The 24543-nt window shown below is 45.6% G+C and overlaps 1 protein-coding gene across 4 annotated transcripts in view; it reads right to left on the reverse strand.

The window, feature by feature from the left end:
* GTF2IRD1 (GTF2I repeat domain containing 1) overlaps positions 1-24543 on the reverse strand; it is a 1361292-nt gene that overhangs the window by 53467 nt on the left and 1283282 nt on the right. For all 4 annotated transcript variants that reach the window (XM_078679432.1, XM_078679431.1, XM_078679429.1 and 1 more), the window contains one exon: positions 11390-11582. In XM_078679432.1, coding sequence (XP_078535558.1) covers positions 11390-11582 — 193 coding nt within the window. The remainder of the gene's footprint in view (positions 1-11389; positions 11583-24543) is intronic.

Consider the following 24543-nt stretch of genomic DNA (forward strand, 5'->3'; position numbering starts at 1 on the left):
TGTCAATTACCGAATCGGTAATTACCGATTCGGTAAAATTCGGAAAAATTCAAAGGTGGCAGGGTGTCACTTTGACACCCTGTTGCACCCCTGATTAGTGCTGGTGTGCAAATGTGGCATACATACATGCCCTAAGGGCATGTATGGCTATCACATGGCACAGGTGTAAATGCACATTTATGCATTTACATAGGAATTCCTTATTTACCACCAACTAATAGTTGGTGGTAAATAACGAATTCTTAAAGCCCAGAAGCACTGTTTACATTGCTTCCTACATCTCTTTTACCGATTCGGTAAATACCGAATCGGTAAATGATGATTCGGTAAATACCGAATCGGTAAATACCGAATTGGTAAAATAGCCTCCTACATAGGAAAAGGGTTTTACCGGTCGGTAACAGACGATTTCTGCCGTTACCGACCGGTAAAAGCCTACCTACATCTGGCCCTATATACTATATATATATATATATACTGTTTTAAATCAACAAACCTATAGTAAGGAATGACACGTAATTCATTAGGTTTCAGTAATTTAATTAAGTATATTTAAGAAGCATGTTGAGCATCTGTGTTTGATGTATATTGGATTTCTGTTTCAGGTCTCCTTCCCCGCTGTTCTCTTTCCCAACACCCTTCCCCCACCTGGCCACTCTAATACTCTATGTCATTATGACAAAACAGAGTCCGAGCTGCCTGGAGGTGGACCTTCTGACATAGAACAAGCCCTGAGGAATCTACGCCCTGACAGTATCGCTCAATCAACGCGATAAGGTTGGCAATTTCGGCGAGTCACAGCCCAATACATGAGGCTCCGGTGGGAGAACACTCATTCGTCTGCAGGCTTCTGCCTGGTATCCACCTTTCCTAGCCCCCGGAACCACGCTACTCTACCCTATGCGACGTCATCCTAGTCTTGAATCTTTTTCTGTCATAGTAGCCAAATAGGTATATTTCCTTAAAGGAAATCTTGTCCAAGCTGGCAATGCTTTTATGTTTATTCTCCTGCAGAAGAGTTTCTGATGTCCGCGCATTGGACATCTCGGCAAGAGTTTTTTCCCCAGGCGGATTAGTGTTCTCGGTGGGACGACGTACTAAGTTTCATACCCGGATGTCCCGAAATTATGTGTGGTGAACTGCCTCAAGGCATATGAAGAAATAACTCAAGAACTTCGCCCTCTGGGCAAAAGGCAACTTCTTAATGCTCTGAAAACGCACAAGACTGTCTCTGCCCCCACTATAGCCAGGTGGGTGTGTTGGGTTATGCAAGAGGCAGGTATTCACACAAAGCAATTTGGAGCCCACTCAGCCAGGGGTGCAATGTCTTCCAAGGCTTTTTCTCTAGAGGCTTGTCTAGAAGACTTGATGCGTGCAGAGGATTGGTACTCGGATTCGACCTTTAAAAGGTTTTACTTGAAACCAGTATTGGAGGTCCCTCTAGCATAATCTGAGCACCCGGTCCTGACAAAGAATAGAAATTTGCCTAGCACCGTGAAGGTAAGTTTCAATTCTATTAAGGACACGGAGGTGAGGATTATCCAACCCAGGGCACGGTCTTGTGCAAACCCACCTGCATGATGGTAAGTAACCGAAACACGTTTATAAGATTTCTACTCTTAGTAGGGGAATGTATTTGGATATGGTTGGCTTTTTTAGTATGTAATCGTTGAAGCCTTGTATTTTGGATTGGGTCTTCTCGAAGCCCTTATGCTGTCTCTGTTCTTCTTGGAAACAACGGTTCAAAGCAGGACCAGTGATGGATTAGCGTGACTTGCGCGAAGAAAGAGGAGGGACAGAGTAAAAGGACTACGTGTTGGTTATGGACACTGTGGAAGGACTATGTTGTTGGACACCTCCCTTGGCATTATGGGAGATGATGTTTCCTTGTTCATGTTTACTTTTGATGCATTCAAAGACTTTTATAGGTTTGTCTTTCGGGCTGCTGTGAGGTTTATATGTTAATAAAGCTGAGAAAGACTAAGCATAATCCTCGTCTTCATGTCCTTAATAGAATTGAAACTTATCTTTACGGTGCTAGACAAATTTCTATTTATGCTGTTGAATTATTAAGAAATCTAACCTCGAATAAATATGCGCGATATTATGTTGCAAACCATCAATGCATTTAATTAGCAGCGTCTTATTACATGAGTAAATTTGAGAATGAGGGACATTTGACAGCCAATAAACTGACCTCCTAGGAAAAAGACAATAAAAATCATCATGGTACAGATGTTGTGCAGATGATTTCCCTTATTGTCTCCTGTGATATTCTTTGGAAAACCTAAAGGAAAGCTTTGATAAAAAAAGAATTGTCAACTATAGAATTGGTTGCCAATAAACTGAAACACTTTACTGATCATGTGGTGTTCTGGAAAGCAAAACAAAAACTGTCTGTTATGGTAGTAACAAAAATATATGAACACTCTTTGATCACTGCACCTTCTGGCGGGGAAGGCCTAGAGGGGTATATGTCATCTTGAGGGACATTTGGAACGTCTGGCGTGTTATAATCGTCCCATGGGTCAGGTGAGCCTGGGGGAATAGATGGATCATCTGGGTTACCCCTTGTCATCAGAGCTATCATTCCCATTATCATCATGTATGACAGAGTGTGTAGGGGAATGCTGTGGCAGGGGAACAGGTGGTGATGGCATAGGTGGAGGAGAAGGGGAAGGCACTCTTAGCGGGGAAGTGGCTGTGTCCTTCTTCTTTGGGGGAGGAGCCGGTACTGGTGTTTCCAGTGGTCGTTTCTTTGAACTTAATTTAGTCGACCAGTAGTTGGATCTTTCACCAAAGTCTTTTGTGCAGGGTCCGGGTGAAATAAGTCCTCTGCAGAACTGTGATCTTCTGGTGTGGAGAAAGGTTTTGGCACTGAAGTTGCTTCTTTTGGTTTTTTGGTAATGCCCTTTACAGGAGAAGCTGGGATCTTTTTCGGCTCCGACGATTTTTTCGGGGCCGATGAAGGTTTCGGATCGGGTTGTTTCTTCGGATCCAAAGCTTTGCCTGGCTCCGACCTTGGTTTCGGGGCCGAGGTAGGAACTGCCTGTTTCGGTGCCGCTGGTTTCGATGTGGGCGTGGCAACCGATGGTGTCTTTTTCGGTGACGGTAGTTGTGCGTCGGCACCGTGTGGAGGTCGACTCAAGCCCTAATCGCCTGAAGGCTTTGTTAGCTTCTTATCCGGGCCCGAAGGTGGGGCAGTAGAAGCAGTGTCTCGGAGTGTACCCGAGCCCGAGGGCGAGGCTGTGACCGAAGCCTTTTTGGGGTGTGTCGAGGAAGGGTCGGAGTCGACGGTCTTACTTACGACCCGCTGCGCTGGAGTGATGTCCTCGACATTGGAATTTTCTGCCTCGGAGTTGCTGTCGACGCCATGTTGTTCTGGGACGTCGACGCCTTCCTCGAAGATGTCGTCTGGAATCGGAGCTGAAGATCTTTGAGCCATTGTTCTCCGAGCTCTTCGGTCCCGGATCGTCTTCTTGGAGCGGAAGGAGGCACAAGCAGAACAGTCTCTGGCCTCATGCTCCGGGGAGAGGCAAAGGTTACACACCTCATGAAGGTCGGTGTGGGGAAACTTCGACCCACATTGAGGACACTTTTTAAATGGCGTCCTTTCCATGAGCTGGAGTCGAGGCCTAGTTGGGCCTGAAGGCCTTCGATGGCGACCGGAATCGAAGTCCTGGATGTTGATAGAGTAGCGTCAACTGGAAACGCGTTCTAAACTGAATTCTCGAAGCTGGTGAGGATTGCGCGCCGACGGAAATCGGTTCCAACATGGAGCGCTGGAAACACATCCGAGCCCGGTGGCAGAAAAAAACTATCTGGGGATGGAGCCGATGCCCGTGCGCAGTATCATCCAAAGGAGGAGTCACCTATCCCGTGACTTCCAAAGACTTTTCTACAACAAAACAAACTGCAAACATCCAGGCCCAACACTAGGTGGCCATCTATGCATAGTGTGTAATCTGCAGCTCATATGCCTCGAACATATATGAACACTCTTTTGATCACTGCATCAGTTAACTCCACTAACATGGTGATGGACATTCAGAAAAAATAACATTACAAATAAATACATAAAATTAACTTCCATGAAAAACGCTTGAAAGCTAGTGTGGATGTTCCCAGTTTTGAACTATAAGCGAACATTTCTAGGGTTCATAGAAAATGCCTTAATTTCTCATACTGCATAGCTTCATAGGAAACCCATGTAACTGAGAAGTATGTGAATTCTAAGTGACGTATAACTTTTTTGCACCTATTTATATATGCAGAACTTTCATGAAAGCATACACAATTTAAATCCATCATCTTTAATCCTATGTCTTATATTTCAACAAATTACAGTGACGTCACCAGTAAGGATTAGGTACATACCTGTAATCCTAGTTCTCTTCCAGGGGTATCCTCAACAAAGTCATAAGCACTAGAATATTCCCGCTCATGCACGGGACCCCGGGAACACAATCATATATGTGGCCCACATACATGTATCTCCACATATATATATATATATATATATATATATACATATATGTATATAATAAAAAAGCAAATGCAGCCTTACATAGCTGAATAATGCTGTAAGGACTCCCCATTATATCATAAAAGAATACATTAGAAACAGGGAAAAACAACAGCAGAACATGTTTTACAACTGTTTTAATGCTTAGCAGTCAGCACAAACTCTCACGTAGGACTGAAAGCATATACAGCTCCCAAAGAGTTGACATTACTTTTTTTTTTTGCCCGGGAAGGCGGGAGGGTTGCTTATGACTTCGATGAGGATACCCCTGGAAGAGAACTAGGATTACAGGTAAGTAACTAATCCTTCTCTTCCAGGGGATCCTCATCAATAGTCATAAGCACTAGAATAGAATAGCGAGCCTCACCTCATCCCCCTGCGGGCAAAGGAAACAGAACGGTTACTTAACTAACTAGCTCAGATAACTAAGCCTGGATAGATACATTACTATCTGAAAAGATTCCTCAAGGAGGCCTGGCCCACTTGAGTATCCGCTCTGGAATCGGATTCTAGACAAAAATGCCTTGTGAAAGTGCGAATCGATCTCCAGGTTGCTGCATGGCAAATTTCTGACATTGGAACATCATGCAAGAAAGCTACTCTGGCCGCTTTTCCCCTAGTAGAATGTGCTCGAAAAAGAGGTTTATGTGGCAACTGGTAGGCCAATTTTATACAGGACACTATCCATCTTGAAATGGATCTTTTGGAGGCTGGGAACTTGTTCTCAAGGCACCATAATTCAAAAACAATTGATCTGATTTCCTTATGCCCTTAGTACCCTCCAAATAGAATTTGAGTGTAGCGACCTCTCCGCAGGAGTTGCGGGATTGGGAAAAATGGATGGTAGGAAGATTGACTGATTAATATGGAAATCAGATATAACATTTGGCAAAAAAGCAGGGTGAGCCCCTAACACTACCCTGTTGTGGTGAAACACAGTATATGGTTCTTTCGCACAAAGCGCTTGGATTTCGATTACTCTACGCGCTGATGTTATCGCTACCAGAAAAGCGGCCTTCCACGTCAGGTGCTCCAATGTGGCTTTATGAATTGGCTCAAAAGGAGGACCCATCAATCTAGACAGCACCAGATTCAATTCCCAAGGTGGAGAAGGAGTTTGAACCAGGGGATACACTTTCTTCAACCCCTGTAGGAAATCCTTAACCACCTGTAATTGGAAAAATTATGGTTGGTTGGGTGATTTTCTGTATGCCGTAATGGCTGACAAATGAACCCTGATCGAGGCATATTTCAGACCTGCTTTAGCTAAATAAAGGAGGTAAGGAAGAATCACTTCCTCCTGCCCCTTTGTAGGGTCAAAATGATTTGCAACACACCATAGGTAGAACCTCTTCCACTTAAAAGCGTACGACGCTCTTGTGGAAGGCCTCTTAGCCTCTTTCAGAATGTGCATGCAGTCTTGCGGTAGATTCAAGTGTCTGTATTGTAGGACCTCAGGAGCCATGCTGCCAAATTCAGAGAAGGAGGCAGGGATGGAGAATCTTCCCATCCATCTTGGTCAGCAGGTCTACTCTGTAAAGTAGTCTCCTGTGGGGTAGCACCGACAGCTGCAGAAGGTCCGGGTACCACCACTGACATGGCCAGTCTGGAGCTATCAGAATCATCTTCATGTTGGATCTGATGAGCTTGGACACCCACCTTCGGGATCAGAGGCAGAGGAGGAAAGGCGCATGTAAATGTCTCTTTTCCATCAAAAGCGCATTCCCCCTTGTCCCTGGACGGTGGAATCTGGATGCGAAGGAGTGGCATTTTTTGTTTTTGTCGTCTGCAAACAAATCTATTGACGGACGACACCACTGCTGGAAAATATATGCCACCACCTCGTCGTGCAGCACCCAGTCTGGCTGTTCTTCGAAGTGCCGACTGAGCGCGTCTGCTCTTACGTTCTGCTCTCCCGGAAGGTGCACCGCGACTATGGAGAGGTTCCGAGCCAGAAGCCAGTGCCAGATCGCTTGAGCCTCCAGGGAGAGAGCACAAGAGAGCGTACCACCCTGTTTGTTTAGATAATACATGGTGGTCGTGTTGTCTGTTTGGATCAGGATCGAGTTGGACGTGATCGACGGCCAAAAAGCTTTCAGAGCAATATGGACTGCCCGCAACTCCAATATGTTTATGTGCTAGGACTGCTCTTTTGTGGACCACCGGCTCTGCATTTGAAGGCACCCTATGTGTACCCCCATCCTTGCAGAGATGCATCCATTATCAATGATTGCTCTATAACTAGTTGATGGAAAGGGACTCCCACCAATAGGTTTTGCTGTCGAGTCCCCCACATGATGGTAGGACGATTTCACTGCCTGGGAGAGAACAATCCGGTCCTCCCAGAGACCTGTTGTTTGGTCCCATTTGTTTTCCAGATCTTGCTGCAAAGGTCTCATTCTGAGCCTGGCGTTGGGAATGAGAAATATGCAGGAGACCATTGACCCCAGCAGAGATGCCACCTGGCGGAGTGCTGGGTGATCTGTCTGAAGCAGAGCTTTGCATTTCTGCTGCATTGAGGAAAGTCTCTCCGCCGAAGGAAACGCTCTTCCTTTGCTTGAGTCTAGAGTCGCTCCCAAATAATGTATTGTCTGGGTAGGCTGTTGGACTGACTTCTCCATGTTCACATGAAGACCAAGTCTGTGGAGCAGATTTAGACAGACTTGGAAATCCTTCCTTACTTTTTGAGGCGATGGCCCTTTGAGGAGCCAATCGTCTAAGTAAGGGTAGACAAACAGACCTTTTCTGTGTAAGGCGGCCGCCACCACTGCCATGCACTTGGTAAAGACTCGTGGGGCAGATTTCAGTCCGAAGGGCAAGACCTTGTAATGTATAGTGTTTGCTGCCGACCACGAATCGAAGGTATCTGCGATGAAGTGGAATGATAGGTATGTGGAAGTACGCATCTTGGAGGTCCCCCGAACACATCCAATCTCCTGCTTGTAGATATGGACATATTTGATGAAGGGCCAACATGCGCAACTTCGCCTTGACAATGACCTTGTTCAGCAAGCGACGGTCCAGGATCGGTCTGAACTTGTGCTCCTGATCTTTTCTGGGCACAAGAAAGTACCTGGAGTAGACTCCCTTCCCTCGCTGCGCGGAAGGAACCTCTTCTATGGCCTTTTTTCGCAGAACAACTTTAACTGGTGAGGACAAGATCTTTTCGGAGGAATGTCCTTTGGAAGCACACGGAAACCTAGTGCGTATCCATTGGGCAGTATACTTAGCACCCAACGATCTTTTTTGATGCCTGACCACTCTTCCAGATGATGTGAAGCACTTCCTCCCACTGGAGTGGGCAACAGCGCTAGAGGAAGCTCCTGCTCATTGCTTCCCTGCCGATCTGGCCGTGTTAGAGGATTGCTGCTGGTGACCTCCTCTACCTCTGTTGGAATTACGGCCCTGATACTGTGACTTGCCTTGGCCTTTACCCTGGGACCATTGAGGGGTTTGAACCCTTTGTTGGTAGCCCTTCCGCTGGTTGGGTCTGTAGCGACGCTTAAACTCCTTCTTCTTTTCCAATCCATGGCTTTGAGGTATCAAGCTCTGCCTTCATCCTACCCATTTCCTCATCGGTATGAGTGCCAAACAGGGAGGAGCTGGAAAAAGGGAGATTCAGGATCCTCTGTTGGGCATCTGGTTTGAGAGCTGTAAGCCTCAACCAGGAGGATCTCCTGGCGCAAATCCCATGGGCATAAGAGTGCACCGACAGTGTAGCACCATCCACTGCCGTGCTGATCACTTGGTGGGCAACAAGCGACCCTTCCGTGATGACCTCCTCAAAGTCCTTTTAATGCTCTTTTGGCAACTTCTCTTTGAAGCGGTCCAAGGAGTCCCACAAGGCCCTGTCATAGAGACCTAATAAGGCTGCTGCACTGGACACATTACGTCCCCAAGAGTCCTGGGACCTACCTTCTTTATCGGGTGGGACCGATGAAGAAGCAGCCACAGCATGAGTTTTCCTCGCTGCCGCGATTATAACAGAATCTGCAGGCGGGTCTGTCTTCAAAAACACTGGGTCTGTGGAGGCGGGCTTGTACTTCTTCTAAATCCTAGCCGGAGCGGCTTTAATCGCAGCTGGAGTCAGGAAAATGTTCATTACGGGCTCCAGAAGTCCAGGAACCAGGGGAAGTAACGGACGAGAGGCTGCTCTCTGATACAGAGTCTCAAAGATGACCGTTGTTGCCACATGAGGTGTTGACATCTCGATGTTTAGCTTCTGAGCCCCTCTCTGAAGCACATCATGGTAGGTGTTGATGTCATCTATCGGAGACACTCTAGACAGAGGGCTGTCCGATAGGGTGGGAGAATAGTCCCTTTTCGAGGATCGAGTTGAAGAAGAAGACCATGTAGACGACCGTCTTCTTTTACGATGGGAACTTTGTCTGCGCTCCCGTGATCTGCCCCTTCGCTCCTCGCGCCTGGGTGAATGAGATCCGTCCACTTCTTGTACCAGTCTCTGTAGGGGTGACCTATGAAGAGGACTGGCGTACTCCTGCATCTGCTGCGTTGCTCCTGTATCCTTACTCCAGTGATGCAGGGGAAGGAGCAATCTTGGAGACAAGTGCACACCAGGGGAAGCTTCCCTGTGCTGTGAAGGAGACCCATGACGCGGTCTGCTTGAACGCCTTTCTGTAGAGGCAGTTCTTGCTGAAGGGTGTCTAGATGAACGAGAGGAAGAATGGCGTGACGCTGATTCCGTTACCAGAACCACCGATCCTCCTCCAGACCTCAGAGAAGCGGGTCTGGACGTCGGGCGTGTGCCTCTTGACACCAACCTGGACCTCCTTCCCGACGTCGATCTCCGGTCTGTTGTTGAACCCGGTCTCGACGCTGTTTCCCTGTTCCTCGATGTCAAGTGCCTTGCAGACGATGCCTAATATCCCTTTGTCTCGACGTCGAACGTCGATGAGCCGCCGACGGCGGAGGGTTCTGCTCCTCAACGCCAAAAGTCGTTGTGCAGAAGAAGATGAATGGCCTCTGCTTCTCGACGCCGATCGTCGCCGTCTTGACGACGGCGGAGGGCTCTTCTTCCTCGACGCCGATCGTCGTCGAGACGACGGTAGAGGGCTGCGAATCCTCGACGCCGATCGTTGCTGAGACAACGGCAGAGGGGTCCCAATCCTCGATGCCCATGGTCGCCGAGTTGACAATGGCGGAGGACTCCTGACCCTCAACATCGATTGTCGATGGACTGACGACGACGGATGGGTACCTGCCCTCGACGCCAATCGCCGCCGAGTTGATGATGGCGGAGGGCTTCTGCTCCTCGACGCCGATTGTGGCCGATTGTTGACGACGGCGGAGGATCACGATTCTTCGACGTCGACGACGTACCTGACTGTCGATGTCTTCTTGACAGCGAGCCCGCCGCCGATGGCCTTTTCTTTGATAAATGACCCACTGGTGGTAGATTTTTCAGTGCCGAGCCCGACGCTGAAGTAGAAGGGCGAGGGACCTTGCTTCTGGGTGTAGATCTTGCCCTCTTGGAGCCCTTGTTAGCCGGTGACCTGCCTCTGGAAGTCTTTTCTGCCAGCCCATAAAGATGAATCCTTTCTCTGTCCTTTAAAGTTCTTTTGGACAGGGTCTGGCAATGAGGACACGCCTTAGGGTCATGCTCCTTAGGCAAACAAAGAATACAGACTTCATGAGAGTCTGACCTGGCCTTCTTTTTTCCACAAGAAGGGCAGGGGTCAAAAAGAGAAGGCATCCTGAGTGGAAAAAATGCCCAAAAACTGTCAAAAAAGAAAGAACCTTACTTCAAGAGATGAAAGACGTTGAAGTAAGATTATTTCTGACTAAAATCAGAAAAAAAGTGGAGCTGTATAACCCGGATCCTTCCTGAAGGAGCCGGAAAGAACAACTGACCTAACTGTCACTCCTGAGGAATGATGGGAAGCTGGGGGTCATGACTGCCTTAAAGGCACGGTGCCAGTTTACCTCTATGTTGCTATGAGTTCGCTTTTCAGCCTTTTGTAGGCTATGTTTCTGCAATGCAGCCTGGGAGCTGTATATGCTTTCAGTCCTATGTGAGAGTTTGTGCTGACTGCTAAGCATTAAAACAGTTCTAAAACATGTTCTGCTTGTTTTTTCCTGTTTCTAATGTATTCTTTTATGATATAATGGGGAGTCCTTACAGCATTATTCAGCTCTAGTGTATGTAAGGCTGCATTTGCTTTTTTATTATATATATATATATATATGGAGATACATATATGTGGTTCACATATATGATTGTGTTTCCGGGGTCCCGCGCATTGGGCGGGAATATTTTAGTGCTAATGACTATTGATGAGGATCCCCTGGAAGAGAACATGAAAGTACCCAGACAATGTAAACAGAAAATCCCTCTATAGTATTTCACACTGCTACCTTAACATGTCCTGCCATCAATGGTCTTTGCTCTACACCACCACACACCTCGGGAGCATAACTGTTTTTCCTGCTTTCTGTCTTTCATTATTATGGACGCCTTATGTCCTTCTGTATACCCCATTAAACAACCATCTCAACACTGACCTTCTAAAGGAAGACCCCTCATTGAGGCAGTGTATTAAATGGGTACCTAATTAAATGAGTAACAAGTCTGAACTCCTTTCTCACTACCTATTGAGTAGATCTGATGCATACTACCAGCACCAAGAAAAGATTCACTTAGCGGTCTGCTCTTTGACCTACACTCAATGCCTATGTTTCTGTAGATGTTACACAGTTTACACACTAAAATTGTTGATATGATCATTAATCCTCAAGTGCATGAGTGTACAGTAGGTTTCCTTGTCGAAATAATCTTTGACATTTTTATTAACATATATATCTTTGCATATATACATTCTAGAAATGCTCCTACTTGAAACTTACTGCAGTTGGTTTATGACCACCATCCGGATGTGCTCGCGTGCCTGTAAAATCTTTTCAAGCCGAGTGATGTCATATGTGTTCGGATTTCTGAAAGGTATGTCATTTGGGAGCCCTGTAACCTCCAAGGATTCTGGATTATCTCTGATGAGTTTGTATGGCACCAGCACGGGACGGTCCAACCCCAAAGCTTCCCCTGCGGGAGTGAAAAAGAGCTATTTAGTTTTTTTGAGAAAAATGATTAACCAAAGCAACTGCGGTATTCATAATCGATAACTTCTTTTAACTTACCAACTATTATGTACCTTGGCCTATATAGGAAGACTGTACACTGTTCTGCAAAGACCCTGTATGTGAGTCCATCACATGCAGCCATTGCGTCACCTTCATAACACTTTGCATCACCTTGCCCACCGTTCTGACCAATCATCGTCAGGAGAGCTAAACTGAGGATCATGAGGAACAGCTTTGGCAATGGAACACCATTCTGTGAACTGAGGTTTACAGAACAATGTTTACATGATGCCCCAGGAGTGGCTCACTTGGCTGCCTTATAGATCACAATGAACGGTTTATGGCTCTGGGCTATCACAGGTGCAGTCTCTGGACTGTTGCCGGGAGTATGAATCACTTTCCAACACAAGGTCCCCAACCCCACTTTCCTGGTTGTTGATATGATGGATTGTTATATTTTGTTCAACAGAATTTAAATAGTGCTCGCGAAGACAAATGCCTTCATGGTAAAACATACCAAACATAGCTCCAGCATTTTTATGTGCAGACACTTATATTACATGGATGAGGAGGTGTGCGTGACCACCGTAGCCTGAGCCTACCAGCGACCTGAAGGAGTGACCTACCAAGAGACTGGAGGTGACCATCCACAAAAGTGTTCAAATGACCTGACCAGCAGATCAGCACCTGCTCTGAGAGGCTCCGTTGGTGTTGCAGCATCCTCAAGTATCACTGTATTGAGTGAGGCACCAACAAAAGGCACAAAGCCATGACGCCAAGCAGACCTTAATCATGCAGAACCACAACCTTCTGACCAGGAGGAAAAGCCTTCCTGTGGTTCACGTCCAGCACTGCTCCAATGGATAACTCTTACCTTGGGAGCAAGGTGAGTCTTTTGGGCATTGAAAGTAAAGTCCAAACTGTGGAGCCAAGATACTGTGCAGAAAATGGTATTTGACTGGTGATGGGGATTCTGCCTTCACTGGTCAGTAGCCCAGTTATGGAAATGCATGGCTTGCCCATTGCCACAATTGTCAGCCCTTTGGTAAAGGAGCATGGTTTTATCATCAGTCTGAATGGCAGGATTATGAACTGAGCTATGACCCCATCATGAAACTCAGATAAAGTTTGTGGGCGAGGGGAACTGTCAGACAGAGGTTTTTACCCTGAGGCCAGAAGACCACAGCCAATGCTCTACACTGGGCCCAGGAGAACTTTGCAAAAAGGAAGTATCTTCAACTCAAAGGGTTGAGGATGGGTTTCATACCAGTCCTTCTTTGGAACCAAGATAGTAAGGGAATATAATCCCATTACCCTGCTAGAAGCATCGCCTCTTTCTTTAACAGGGAAATAAGTTCCACCTCCAAAATAAATGTATGCCAGAGAGCACATACTGGTGGAAGGAGAGTTAGTTGGGTGGAGGGACAGGAAGGGTAGGGTGTAGACCAAGAGATCACTCATGATTACCTCCCAACTGGTGACACAATGGAAGATCCTTCCCGCAATCAAAGATGGTCATCTAAGGAAGTGGGGAGGAGTATGAGAGGTTTTGGGGTAGAAGGTCTGGCAGAGAATAGAGGTGAGTGACTGGAACTGATGCTGATGATATCCCTGATATCCATACTTCCCCAAAAGCAGTGTTACATTTGTTGGGGCAGCTGAAGTTGAGAAGATTGTGTCTGCTGGAACTTAATAGAAATTAAACAGTCTAAACAAATTTCTGTACTTTTAGTAGAACTGTCTAGCTGGGGATACCAGGCCCAGCGAGCGAACCATAGCTCTATTATTCCTGAAATGTTCCAGGGAGGACAATTAAGGAGACATTTGACCTAGTCACTGTCGCAATACTGATGAATTCTGATGGACACCAAGAGAGTGCCAGGACCGTGTCGATGCGGTGCGGAAAAACTGAAGAGATGCCTGGGCGCCCATTACCATCTAGAAATCTTTGATGTTGTTACATGCTGGTGAGTGGAGATTCAGCTGTGGTGCTCGAGAGCTGTTGCTTGGAAAAAATGTCTAGTCTAGTCTGGCACCGGGAGGGATATTCATAGCGTGAAGAATCATCATTGAGTTATATCCATCACAGAGTGTCTTCTGAAAGGGATCTACCAATTGTGAAAATCTTATGAAGGAAGCAGGGGAGAGATAGACAGCCTAACATTGGGGGAGAAAGAGTCCTGAGGAAGAATTCCTATAACCCATAGAAGCAAACACTGTAGTATTATGCCCACCACAACAGAACCTTGATCCAAGTTGCAATATGGCCATACACTTTTATGTCCTGTAGGTACCCATCCTGAGTTCCACAAGGATAAAGATGAAGGAATGATTAGTTGTATCCAACTATGGTCTTGTAGACGAGATAATCCTGTGGCACAGTTAGAAATGGCAACTATGGGCATGTCAGTTCACTCTAACACTGGACAACACCATAAGTGTATGCCAATAGATATAGTTACCTTTAAGGATACTCTGATATTGTTAATCTGTTTATAGTAGTAAAGAGTATATGCATGTCTTTTCGATCATAAACTGGTAAATACTAGCCACACCTTGTGGTAGTATCCGACAAATGCAGTTATGATTCGCAATGTATCCCAATATAGGCCTGGGTAGTCTCTTAACCTTTCACCTACAGTTACACTGCCATTGTACTACATAACAGTTTTTGGTGCTGACCTTTTACCTTGTTAGGTGCTGAATAAATGCTGTGTTGGTTTCCCTGAAAATCTAGCCTCATTTATTATGATGGAGGATTCTCAGAATCACAGCAGGATTATCATCTTCTGCATTAGAACTGTATATAAGGTTCATCACTATCGTCATCCTCGGGTGACATGACACAGCAAGGTAGAACCCCTGAGGGTACCTTTTGGGTGCATCAACACCACATCTCCACTAAGCAAGGGAGAGGAGAAAAAGAATTCTATGCTGACACGAGACATTGAAGTTCCTGCACACAGACACTCCAGCACGCTGTGGTCTGACATCCCTCACTGGTGTCCATCTCAAGACCAAGACAGGTTCCTTTGTTCTCTTACATCAGGTAATGGGGTTGGCTCTTACCTAGGGGGATTCTTGGCTATACACCTACATACATGTTAGGTACACTTAGGTACATCTAGTTAGGGTTAGCATCGTAGGAGTACAGATTATTACTGCCATGTATTAATATGCCTGCATATATTCATTGTTTTAGCTCTATGGTACAATTCTACCACCTACTCTGTTGTTGCTTAGAACAGTATACATATATTTCTGTCTTGTGGTAGTTGCACCCCACGTATTTTACACTAGAATGACACTGGTTCAAGAAGTGCTTATTGAAAAAGTACCCATCATTTACTCTATGTATCTATTTGAGACAAAGCGAGCACGAGTGACTGAGCGAAAAGTACTGTATTGCTTCCACGATCCCTGAGAGGTCAGGGTTGTCATGTTCGATAGTTGCCAGAAACTATTTGCTCTTTGGTAATAGTGGTTCAATGTGAGCTCACTGGTATACAGGCGAATATACCCAGTGGAGGTGTCTTGAATCAGTCTGGACACCACTCCCACAGTTTATGTTGTCTAAACTCCCAGATCCTATATAGATTTATAGTAACTACACAACAGTGCTTCTAGGGCATACTTTGCACACCAACTATCATAATCCTAGGTGGTAAACACCTCCTGCTCCCACACACAATCTAATTTGTCTTTTGTTTTTCTCCAAACTTTGAGGCATTCATGAGAGGCTGCTCATACCAGGAGTAAGCATATGATGTGGAAGTAATGGAAGCACCGTAAAGATAACAGTATAATCATATTTCTCTCCTACTGTCAACTCTCTTGTTAAGTTCCACAGCGCGAAGAATACAAGAGGAGAAGAAGCAGCTGTTTATATATAAACATATATACATATATTGTTATGATTGTGTTTCTTTAATGTGTAATAGTGTTTTTAGTTCATTTAAGTTAAATGTATTTTTTAAGATATAACTAGTTTAATTTTAAACAATTACATTTAAGGTGATCAATATCTAACACTTATAAAAAATAAAAAATAGGATTTTTAAAGAATAATTTAATAAATGAGTAAATGGTTTAATTTTCTAAAAACCTTATTTACTTTTTGTTAATGAATTGGCCTTGTTTGAGGTAGTAAAGTGTTTTTAGGGTTTGTGGATGGGTAGAATCTGGGAATAGTAAGGGATTTTTAAGGGTTGTGTATACATAGTATTAACGGGTAGTAATACGTTTTTAGGGTTTAGGGATTGGTAGAGTTTTAGCATAGTAAGTAGTTTTTAGGGTTCTAGGATTGCTATTGTTGAGAGAGTCTACGGGGTTTTAGGGTTCAGAGAAGGGAATTGCTTAGGGATATTATGGGAGCTTTAAGGTTCGGGTGGGTTGTGTTTAGAGGTGGCAAGGAGTTTTTAAGGTTCAGGGATAGGTATTGTTTAGTAAAGAGTTCTGGAATAGTAGCTTCTAGGGTTAGTAAGAGGATTTTAAGGTTCAGATATTGATAGTCTTAATAGTTGACAGGGGTTTAAGGGTTCAGGGATGGGTAACTTAAAATTATTTGATTGAATAAAAGAAATTAAATTAAATCAAAGCAAAAGTAATATTGAAAAACATTTAAAATAATAGTGTAGTGTAATATAAATAGTATTATTACATGTAGACATGTTATCTATAGTACATCTAAAGTGACTTGTGAAAAAACTATTTTTACTGCCTCATACCTTGCATGTAGCAAATTCTTTACACGTGGATCCAACTATTTTAATGGTCATGATATCTTTTGAGCATAATTTAACCTAGCTGAACACATTTAATGCCCTGAATCCTGTTTTTGGTTAAATGTATTTATTATAAAGAGAGTAAGGGCATGATAGGTAGAGATAGATAGATAGATAGATAGATAGATAGATAGATAGATAGATAAATAGATAGATAGATAGATAGATAGATAGATAGATAGATAGATAGATAGATAGATAGATAGATAGATAGATAGTACACAGTGGCAGTCATCACTATGTAGTTATGGTTCAGCTGGACTTTCCATTGAAAAGGCACTTGATGATTTTCAGATAACGTTGGCCCCATGGACAGATTTTCAGGAAACAAGCCACTCTACTAACTCTTTTAGTTAAGTTTTGGCATCCCAAGATTTGGAAACGTCTGTCTGTTGGAACAAAAGTTAAATGGGGCAATGTGAAAAAGTGCATCATTTCTAAATTTGGCTCCCTTAGGTAATTTTGCTGAAAAATATAGCAAAAACAGCTGTACATGACTATAGACATAATAAAATTTGTAAAATATAAAAATTAAAAAAATGGTAAAAAGTGTTTTCTGCTAATAAACTTAACACTGTTTGATGATTCAACCCAAAATTTGACAGACCTTTTACATGTTTAGCTTACTTTTGGTTATGCCAAATTCTGAGCAGAACCATTGGCAGCGGAAAAGGTAAATGGGACTGCAAATAGAGTTTCATTAACTAACAACGTTGGTGCAGTACAAACTGGTCAAACGTAATTTGGTAGTTAGAATAGTGTCTGGTGAAAGGACAGGCAAGCCCTGCAACCAACCTCTGCTGCGAACAGCTGAAGGAGGAATGGTTTGGAGCCAAGCCAAAGTCTATGCACAGTGCAGAAGAAAAAGTTACTCACCTGCGGTAACAATGTTTGTGGTGGATATTCTACCCACCTGCAGATTATATGTCAGGACCGGAGGCTCGGATTATGCTTAACTCTCTCTCATTTTATTGCTTGGTAGCCTTAAATAAATAACAATAGACTACAAATACCATGAGTCTTTGCATAGTTCAAAACAACCATAGAGGTAGTCCCATATAAACAACATCAAGGAACAACACTTCCTCTTTCTTTGCTGCTCAGCAGCCAGATAAGTGCTTTTCCTTGATCTTGTTTATGTCTTGTTTATGTCTGTGTTACTGCGAGAACATTGGGGGCATTCTAGACGTGATTGTGTTCATTGACAGTGTGCCGGCACTAACATTTCTCTCAGCGAGCGTCGCTGTAAGCCGCTGTAGAAATCTGCTACCTGGGGTGATCCCAGGGAGGGCAGGAATGCACGGTATGTGTTGCGAGCCCTTAACAACTTCTGCCTTCGCCCGGTGCGACAGCACGTTGGAGCGCCTAGTTCGCGCTCCAGCCTGAAGGTCACTCCGGCTGCAGGGCAGGGCTTCCCCCTGTGGTGACGCTCCCTTCTGCTCACAGCACGGTGCACCGTTGCCCCTGATAGAGGGTGCAGTGTGCGCGCAGGTGGGGCATTCCTCCGCATGTTTTGTCATTCCTCGGCTCCCGTCGGCGTTTCTGACAGCTTCCCGTCGAGCGGGCTGTCAGTTTTTTCGTGGGGCTGTAGAAATCGGACGGGCAGTGCTTAGTGCTATGTTTAGTGGCTCCAGCATAGCGGTTCTTCCGCAGAGCATCAGCTGACTGTATTTGTTGGGCAACAAATCTTGGCACACAATCGCCTCCCTCGGCCTGTGCTGGTGCAGTTCTCAGGCACCTATGTGTTTTCTGGACCATTTTTTACCAACACACTCTGGGCTTTTTCTACTCCTCTTTGTGATGGCGGGTGAGTTTAATTCTTGGGAACCCAAAGAGGAGGATCATTCACTTCTCCCCATTCACTTGGGGTTGGTGGATGAAATAGACGCATCACTAGAGAGGACCTTTTCCTCGACCCTTGAACCCTGGAGCCGCCGTATCACTGAACTTACTGTCCAGTGCAGGGTGGTCTCCTCTACTGAGGGTGATTGGAGGGAGTCCATGCTCCCAAACGCAAAAGAATCCTCCAAGGGCAAGGGCAATGCCAAAGCCCTGGCCTAGGCTACTAGGAGTACCGCCTCGTCCGATGCCTATGAGAGGCTGCGCCAGGCCTTTCTTGAAGATGCTCAGACGGCCTGGAATGTCAAGAGGATTCCCAGCCGGAGGGGACCCCTGAAGACGATTCCTACCAGAAAGCATTGCACAGAAGGCAGCCCTCCTTGCACATGGAGTGCATCAAGGCATAGTGAATTGTAAGACCAGGCTCAGGAGCAAAGTTTGGTTTCCTGGGATGGGCCAGAAAGTGGAAGCAGTAGTACAAGACTGCCCAGTGTACCTTGCTATGAGCCAGCCCACCCAGCCTGCACCCATCATCACAGAGCGGGTCCTAGTGCCCCATGGCAGAGAGTTAGTGTGGATTTCGGTAGCCTCCCAAACGGAGCACACAAGGTAGTTGTGATAGAGGACTATTCACGCTATCCCAAGGTTGAAATCGTAGCAACATCGGCCTCGGAGGTCATCTCGAAGCTACAGAAACTCATGGCCACGTGTAGGAGGCTGGCTTAGTATAGGGTGCACACTTATTTAGGTGAATCACCTTGCAAGAATCCAGGCAACCCTAACAGTGATTTTATTTGTTTCTAAATAACCCTTTGAAACCTCTCAAAGTGGTAGCTGTGGAGAGCAGCCTTTAGGCCTATCTTGAAGGAGTGTTAAGCAGCTTGTTTTATCAGATTAATCATGTAGTGTAGGTTAGGTTAAATGAAAAAGAACCACACAATGAATATATCAAAATATGTCTATTTATCATACAGCACTAACACATTGGTATATCTCCTACCCGGAGAAATCAACACTAATACACAATAATACTTCAGTTGCAATACGGTAAGTAGAACACAATATAGTGGTCTCCAGGGGGAGAGAAATAAAAACACACACACACACACGCACTCTCTCTCTCTCTCTCTATATTACCTATTGGCGGTCGCCAGTAGGTAGTTATAGTTAGGACCTAGTTTCCATAGGAAATCCGCAACATTCTATTTGGAATAACTTTGGCGCTTTGTGAAATTCCCAATTTAAATCGCGGGATGCGCGTAGGGTACGCATATCCTGCCGATCCCCCCCAAAAAAACGAAGGGTGGCCTCCCGCGCTTTAATGTTAATTAGCCCCCTGGGGGGCCAAATCCCGGGGGCTTTATAAAAATATAGTGTGGGGGTGCCCAATCCCCCCCACACTGCCCTGGGGACCGCCAACCCCGGGGCAAAGTATGTATTATAGGGGGGCACACGGCCCCCCGCAGCCCCGGGGACCGCCACCCCCGGGGCTTAAATGTATAATGATAGGAGGCCTCTAAGGCCCCCTGAGCTCCGGGGACCCCCACCCCCTGGGCTTTAACATGATGAATGCAGGGAGGGGGCTCACGGCCCCCCTGCAGCCCCGGGGACCGCCACCCCCCGGGGCTTCTTTTAAAAAAAACAAACCAAAAAACCTGTGTGGGGGGCTCAAGCCCCCCCCACACGCCCTGGGGACCGCCACTTCCCAGGGGCACTACATATTTAAATTGGGGGGTCTGTGACGGACCAACCCCCCCGGGGCTTTTAAATGTTGGGAGGTGGGCCGCGCGGGCCCCCTCCTGGAGCATTGTGGTGGCCCTGGGGACTGCCACCCCCCAGGGCCGGTTGCTACAGTGTTCCGGGGTGCCTACCCCCGGGACACTGTAGTAATTTGCTAAAGTTTATGGAAGAGACAGCAGGAAACCTGCTCTCTCTTCCAAAAACCAAAGCCTATTGCTTTTCTACATGGGGAGCAGCATGTTAGCTGCTCCCTATGTAGAAAAGCAATGCCGGCTCCCGCAGGATGCGGGGAGCCGGCAGGGACCGTGGAGAGCTTGGGGACCCCCCCACGGTCCCCAAGGGAGAGGGCCAGGCCCCGGGGATGGGGTCCCCGGGGCCAAAAGTGGCCCGGGAGGGGGGCCACGCGGCCTCCCTCCCCAAATAATCAAACATTTAAAAAAAGAGGCAGACCGGCCCCGGGGGAAGGGGTCCCTGGGGCCTTAAGTGGCCTGAGGAAGGGGGCTATGCAGCCCCCTCCTTAAAAATATTTTTAAAATGTGGCCATGCCCCGGGGAATGGGGTCCCCGGGGCCTGGAATTAGCCACGGGAGGGGTCCACGCGGTTTTAAGTTGGGGAATTAATTCCTCTTCAATCCAGAGATCCCGTAGGGGCCAACTAGCCCACCAGGAACCTCCAGTAAGGGCCACGGAGCTGCATTGCAGAGTGTTGTAAAAAGGGGCATGGCCTCTGAACCCCTCTCTGCAACGCAGCTCCCTTGCGCATACTAGAGGTACCTGGTGGGCTAGTTGGCCCCTAGGGCATCTCTGGATTGAAGAGGAATTAATTCCCCAACTTAAAACACAGAACAGATAACAGAGGTTCGGGGGTGCACAGCTAGGGTGATTAGGCGTGTTTGGAAACCAGTTACAAAGTTCAGGGTGCTCTCGAAGGGTGGTGTTGTCCGTCAAAACACCAACTCATAACACTCGGGTTGTGTATGCAGGAACTGCAAGTACATCCCCTTCAGCGGCACACCAGGAGTGATCAAGAAAATGATTCAATGTTCGATTACTTTATTTATCATAACTTTCTTCAGTAGTTTTTAGCAATTTTTGACTGATATTAACAGCATATCAGAAGACAGCGTATGTTAGTTGGGTTAACCAATGAACTCTTTCCCCAATGCATTTCGGGCGGTGAAGCCCTTGATCACGGAGAGCTGTGGAGGAAGGCAGAAAGAACGGGAGTCAGAGGGCGGTCGATTGAGGTCGTGTGGGGAAGGTTACCAGTGCTAGGGGTGTTGGAACTTAGGAGTCGCAGATAACAAAAGTGCTCGATACTATTGTGAGGGTACGGGGGGTGTGACACGGAATATTACCGCGAGTGAATAATAATTACAGACTAACAGCGGACACATTAATGGTTAGTTAATGCTAGCGTGCAGACTTACTTCATGGTAACGCGTAGCGCAAGGAAACGCTATCTGCCGAATCGTGGGCTCGCTGTCTCGTGTTCCGGTGTGTGGGGCTGGTAGATGAATGGATTAGTGGAAAGCGACGGTGGACTCATGCATTAGGTGCCTAGAGTGAAAAGTGTCAAATAAAGTCGCGGCCATATTGGAATGGGTGAAATGGTGCCAGGATTGTGCAAGAAGAAAGCTGGGTGAAGAAACAGGAGTACAGTAAAACAGTTATACGGAATGTAATGTGAAACGTAACAGGCACATTAAAGATAACAACTAAATTCAAGGCGATCATTGAGCCCGTGGGGCTTCAGTGTCTGTAATAGATAAATCCATTCACATTCTCTTTTTAACAGCAGTTTGTTGTTGTCAATTCCTTCGTTCTTGGGTATGATTTCCAAGACAATAAATTTCAATTGGGCGATGGTATGGCGTGCATCAACAAAGTGCATGGCAACATTGGACTTTTCCATTTTTAACCGTATGTTGGACTTATGCTCATTGAGGCGAGTTTTTATTTTGCGCTCTGTTTTGCCCACATATAGTTTGCCGCAAGGACATTTCAAGGCATAGATCAAGTTGGTGGAGTCACAGGTAGCATCAACGTGGAGTTTAATGTTGTGTCCTTTCATAGGGTGTTGTATACTGTTGCCTTTGATGACATTGTTGCAATGATTGCAATTTAAACAGGGTTGGGTTCCACGATGATGTTTGGGAATATCAGTAGGCCTAGCAAGAATCTCTTTGAAGTTTCTACTCCTGGTATGAGCAAATATAGGTGGTTTTTCAAAGATGCCCTGAAAATCAGGTTCATTCTGCAATATGGGCCAGTGTTTCCGTATGATCTTTTTGTATGACGTGCTGGCTGTAGAAAACTTAGACACTAATACCATACGTTGTTCTATGGGTTTGTGAGTTTTAACCAGGCTATCTGACCTGGCAATGTTAGCCACACGTGATTGTGCTTGGTGAAGTATGTTCTCAGGGTACCCTCGATCACGAAACCTGTTGTGCATTTCCTTGATGCGAATGTCAACTGTGGCATCATCTGATACTATGCGCTTGATGCGCAACATCTGAGAGAACGGAAGGTGTTCCTTCAAGGATCCTTGGTGAAAACTAGCAAAATGAAGGGAATTATTACGATCTGTGCTCTTCCTGTGTAGATCCGTAACCAGTCCTCCAGGGGTGTTCTTTATGAGGACGTCCAAAAAGGCTATTTCATTTTCACTGATTTGCCATGTGAGGTTGATGCGAGGATCTTTGCTGTTGACTTCAGTGAGTAAATCGTGAAGGGATTCTTTGGTGTCAGACCACAGTATAAACAAGTCATCTATGTACGGTGCGTACATTTTTGAATGATTTTGAAAGCTTGAGTTGGTGTAAATATGGTGTCTTTCCCAGTTTTCCATATATGTGTTCGCGTATGACGGGGCAGCGCAGTTTCCCATGGCCATTCCGGAAAGTTGCAAAAACCATTGGTTATCAACTTTAAAATAACTATGGTACAAAATGAATATAAGCAATTCCATCAGGAACGTTTGCATGGGTGAGTCAATGTCACTGTTAAGTAAAATGTGTTCAATTGCTTCAATTCCCCCTTGGTGGGGTATCGAAGTGTATAGCGAGCTGACATCAGCTGTACAAAGAACAAAAGGCTCGTTGTTGAGTGTTTGGATTCTGGATAGTTTCGTTAGAAAGTCCGTGGTATCTTTGATGTAACTCGCTGCTTTGATGACGAGAGGTTGCAAGTACTTATCGATGAATTTACCAGTGGTTTCATGGATCGATCGCTTGGTGGACACTATAGGTCTAAATGGAGGGTCCATGAGATTTTTGTGAATCTTGGGACACATGTACATGGTCGGGCTTTTGGGATGATCAAGTAACAAATATTTTTTTGTACGTTCTTCAATAACGCCAGCTTGATGTGCTTTATTAACGAGATCTTTCAGTGTGTTTTGATATTCATTAGTTGGTTTGTAATCCAGAGCCATATAGGTCGTGCATCTTGTGTATGTTCACGGAGCTCGCTATACACTTCGATACCCCACCAAGGGGGAATTGAAGCAATTGAACACATTTTACTTAACAGTGACATTGACTCACCCATGCAAACGTTCCTGATGGAATTGCTTATATTCATTTTGTACCATAGTTATTTTAAAGTTGATAACCAATGGTTTTTGCAACTTTCCGGAATGGCCATGGGAAACTGCGCTGCCCCGTCATACGCGAACACATATATGGAAAACTGGGAAAGACACCATATTTACACCAACTCAAGCTTTCAAAATCATTCAAAAATGTACGCACGGTACATAGATGACTTGTTTATACTGTGGTCTGACACCAAAGAATCCCTTCACGATTTACTCACTGAAGTCAACAGCAAAGATCCTCGCATCAACCTCACATGGCAAATCAGTGAAAATGAAATAGCCTTTTTGGACGTCCTCATAAAGAACACCCCTGGAGGACTGGTTACGGATCTACACAGGAAGAGCACAGATCGTAATAATTCCCTTCATTTTGCTAGTTTTCACCAAGGATCCTTGAAGGAACACCTTCCGTTCTCTCAGATGTTGCGCATCAAGCGCATAGTATCAGATGATGCCACAGTTGACATTCGCATCAAGGAAATGCACAACAGGTTTCGTGATCGAGGGTACCCTGAGAACATACTTCACCAAGCACAATCACGTGTGGCTAACATTGCCAGGTCAGATAGCCTGGTTAAAACTCACAAACCCATAGAACAACGTATGGTATTAGTGTCTAAGTTTTCTACAGCCAGCGCGTCATACAAAAAGATCATACGGAAACACTGGCCCATATTGCAGAATGAACCTGATTTTCAGGGCATCTTTGAAAAACCACCTATATTTGCTCATACCAGGAGTAGAAACTTCAAAGAGATTCTTGCTAGGCCTACTGATATTCCCAAACATCATCGTGGAACCCAACCCTGTTTAAATTGCAATCATTGCAACAATGTCATCAAAGGCAACAGTATACAACACCCTATGAAAGGACACAACATTAAACTCCACGTTGATGCTACCTGTGACTCCACCAACTTGATCTATGCCTTGAAATGTCCTTGCGGCAAACTATAT

This window comes from Lissotriton helveticus, chromosome 3_1 (assembly GCF_964261635.1).
Source record: "Lissotriton helveticus chromosome 3_1, aLisHel1.1, whole genome shotgun sequence".
NCBI classification, from domain to species: Eukaryota; Metazoa; Chordata; class Amphibia; order Caudata; family Salamandridae; genus Lissotriton; species Lissotriton helveticus.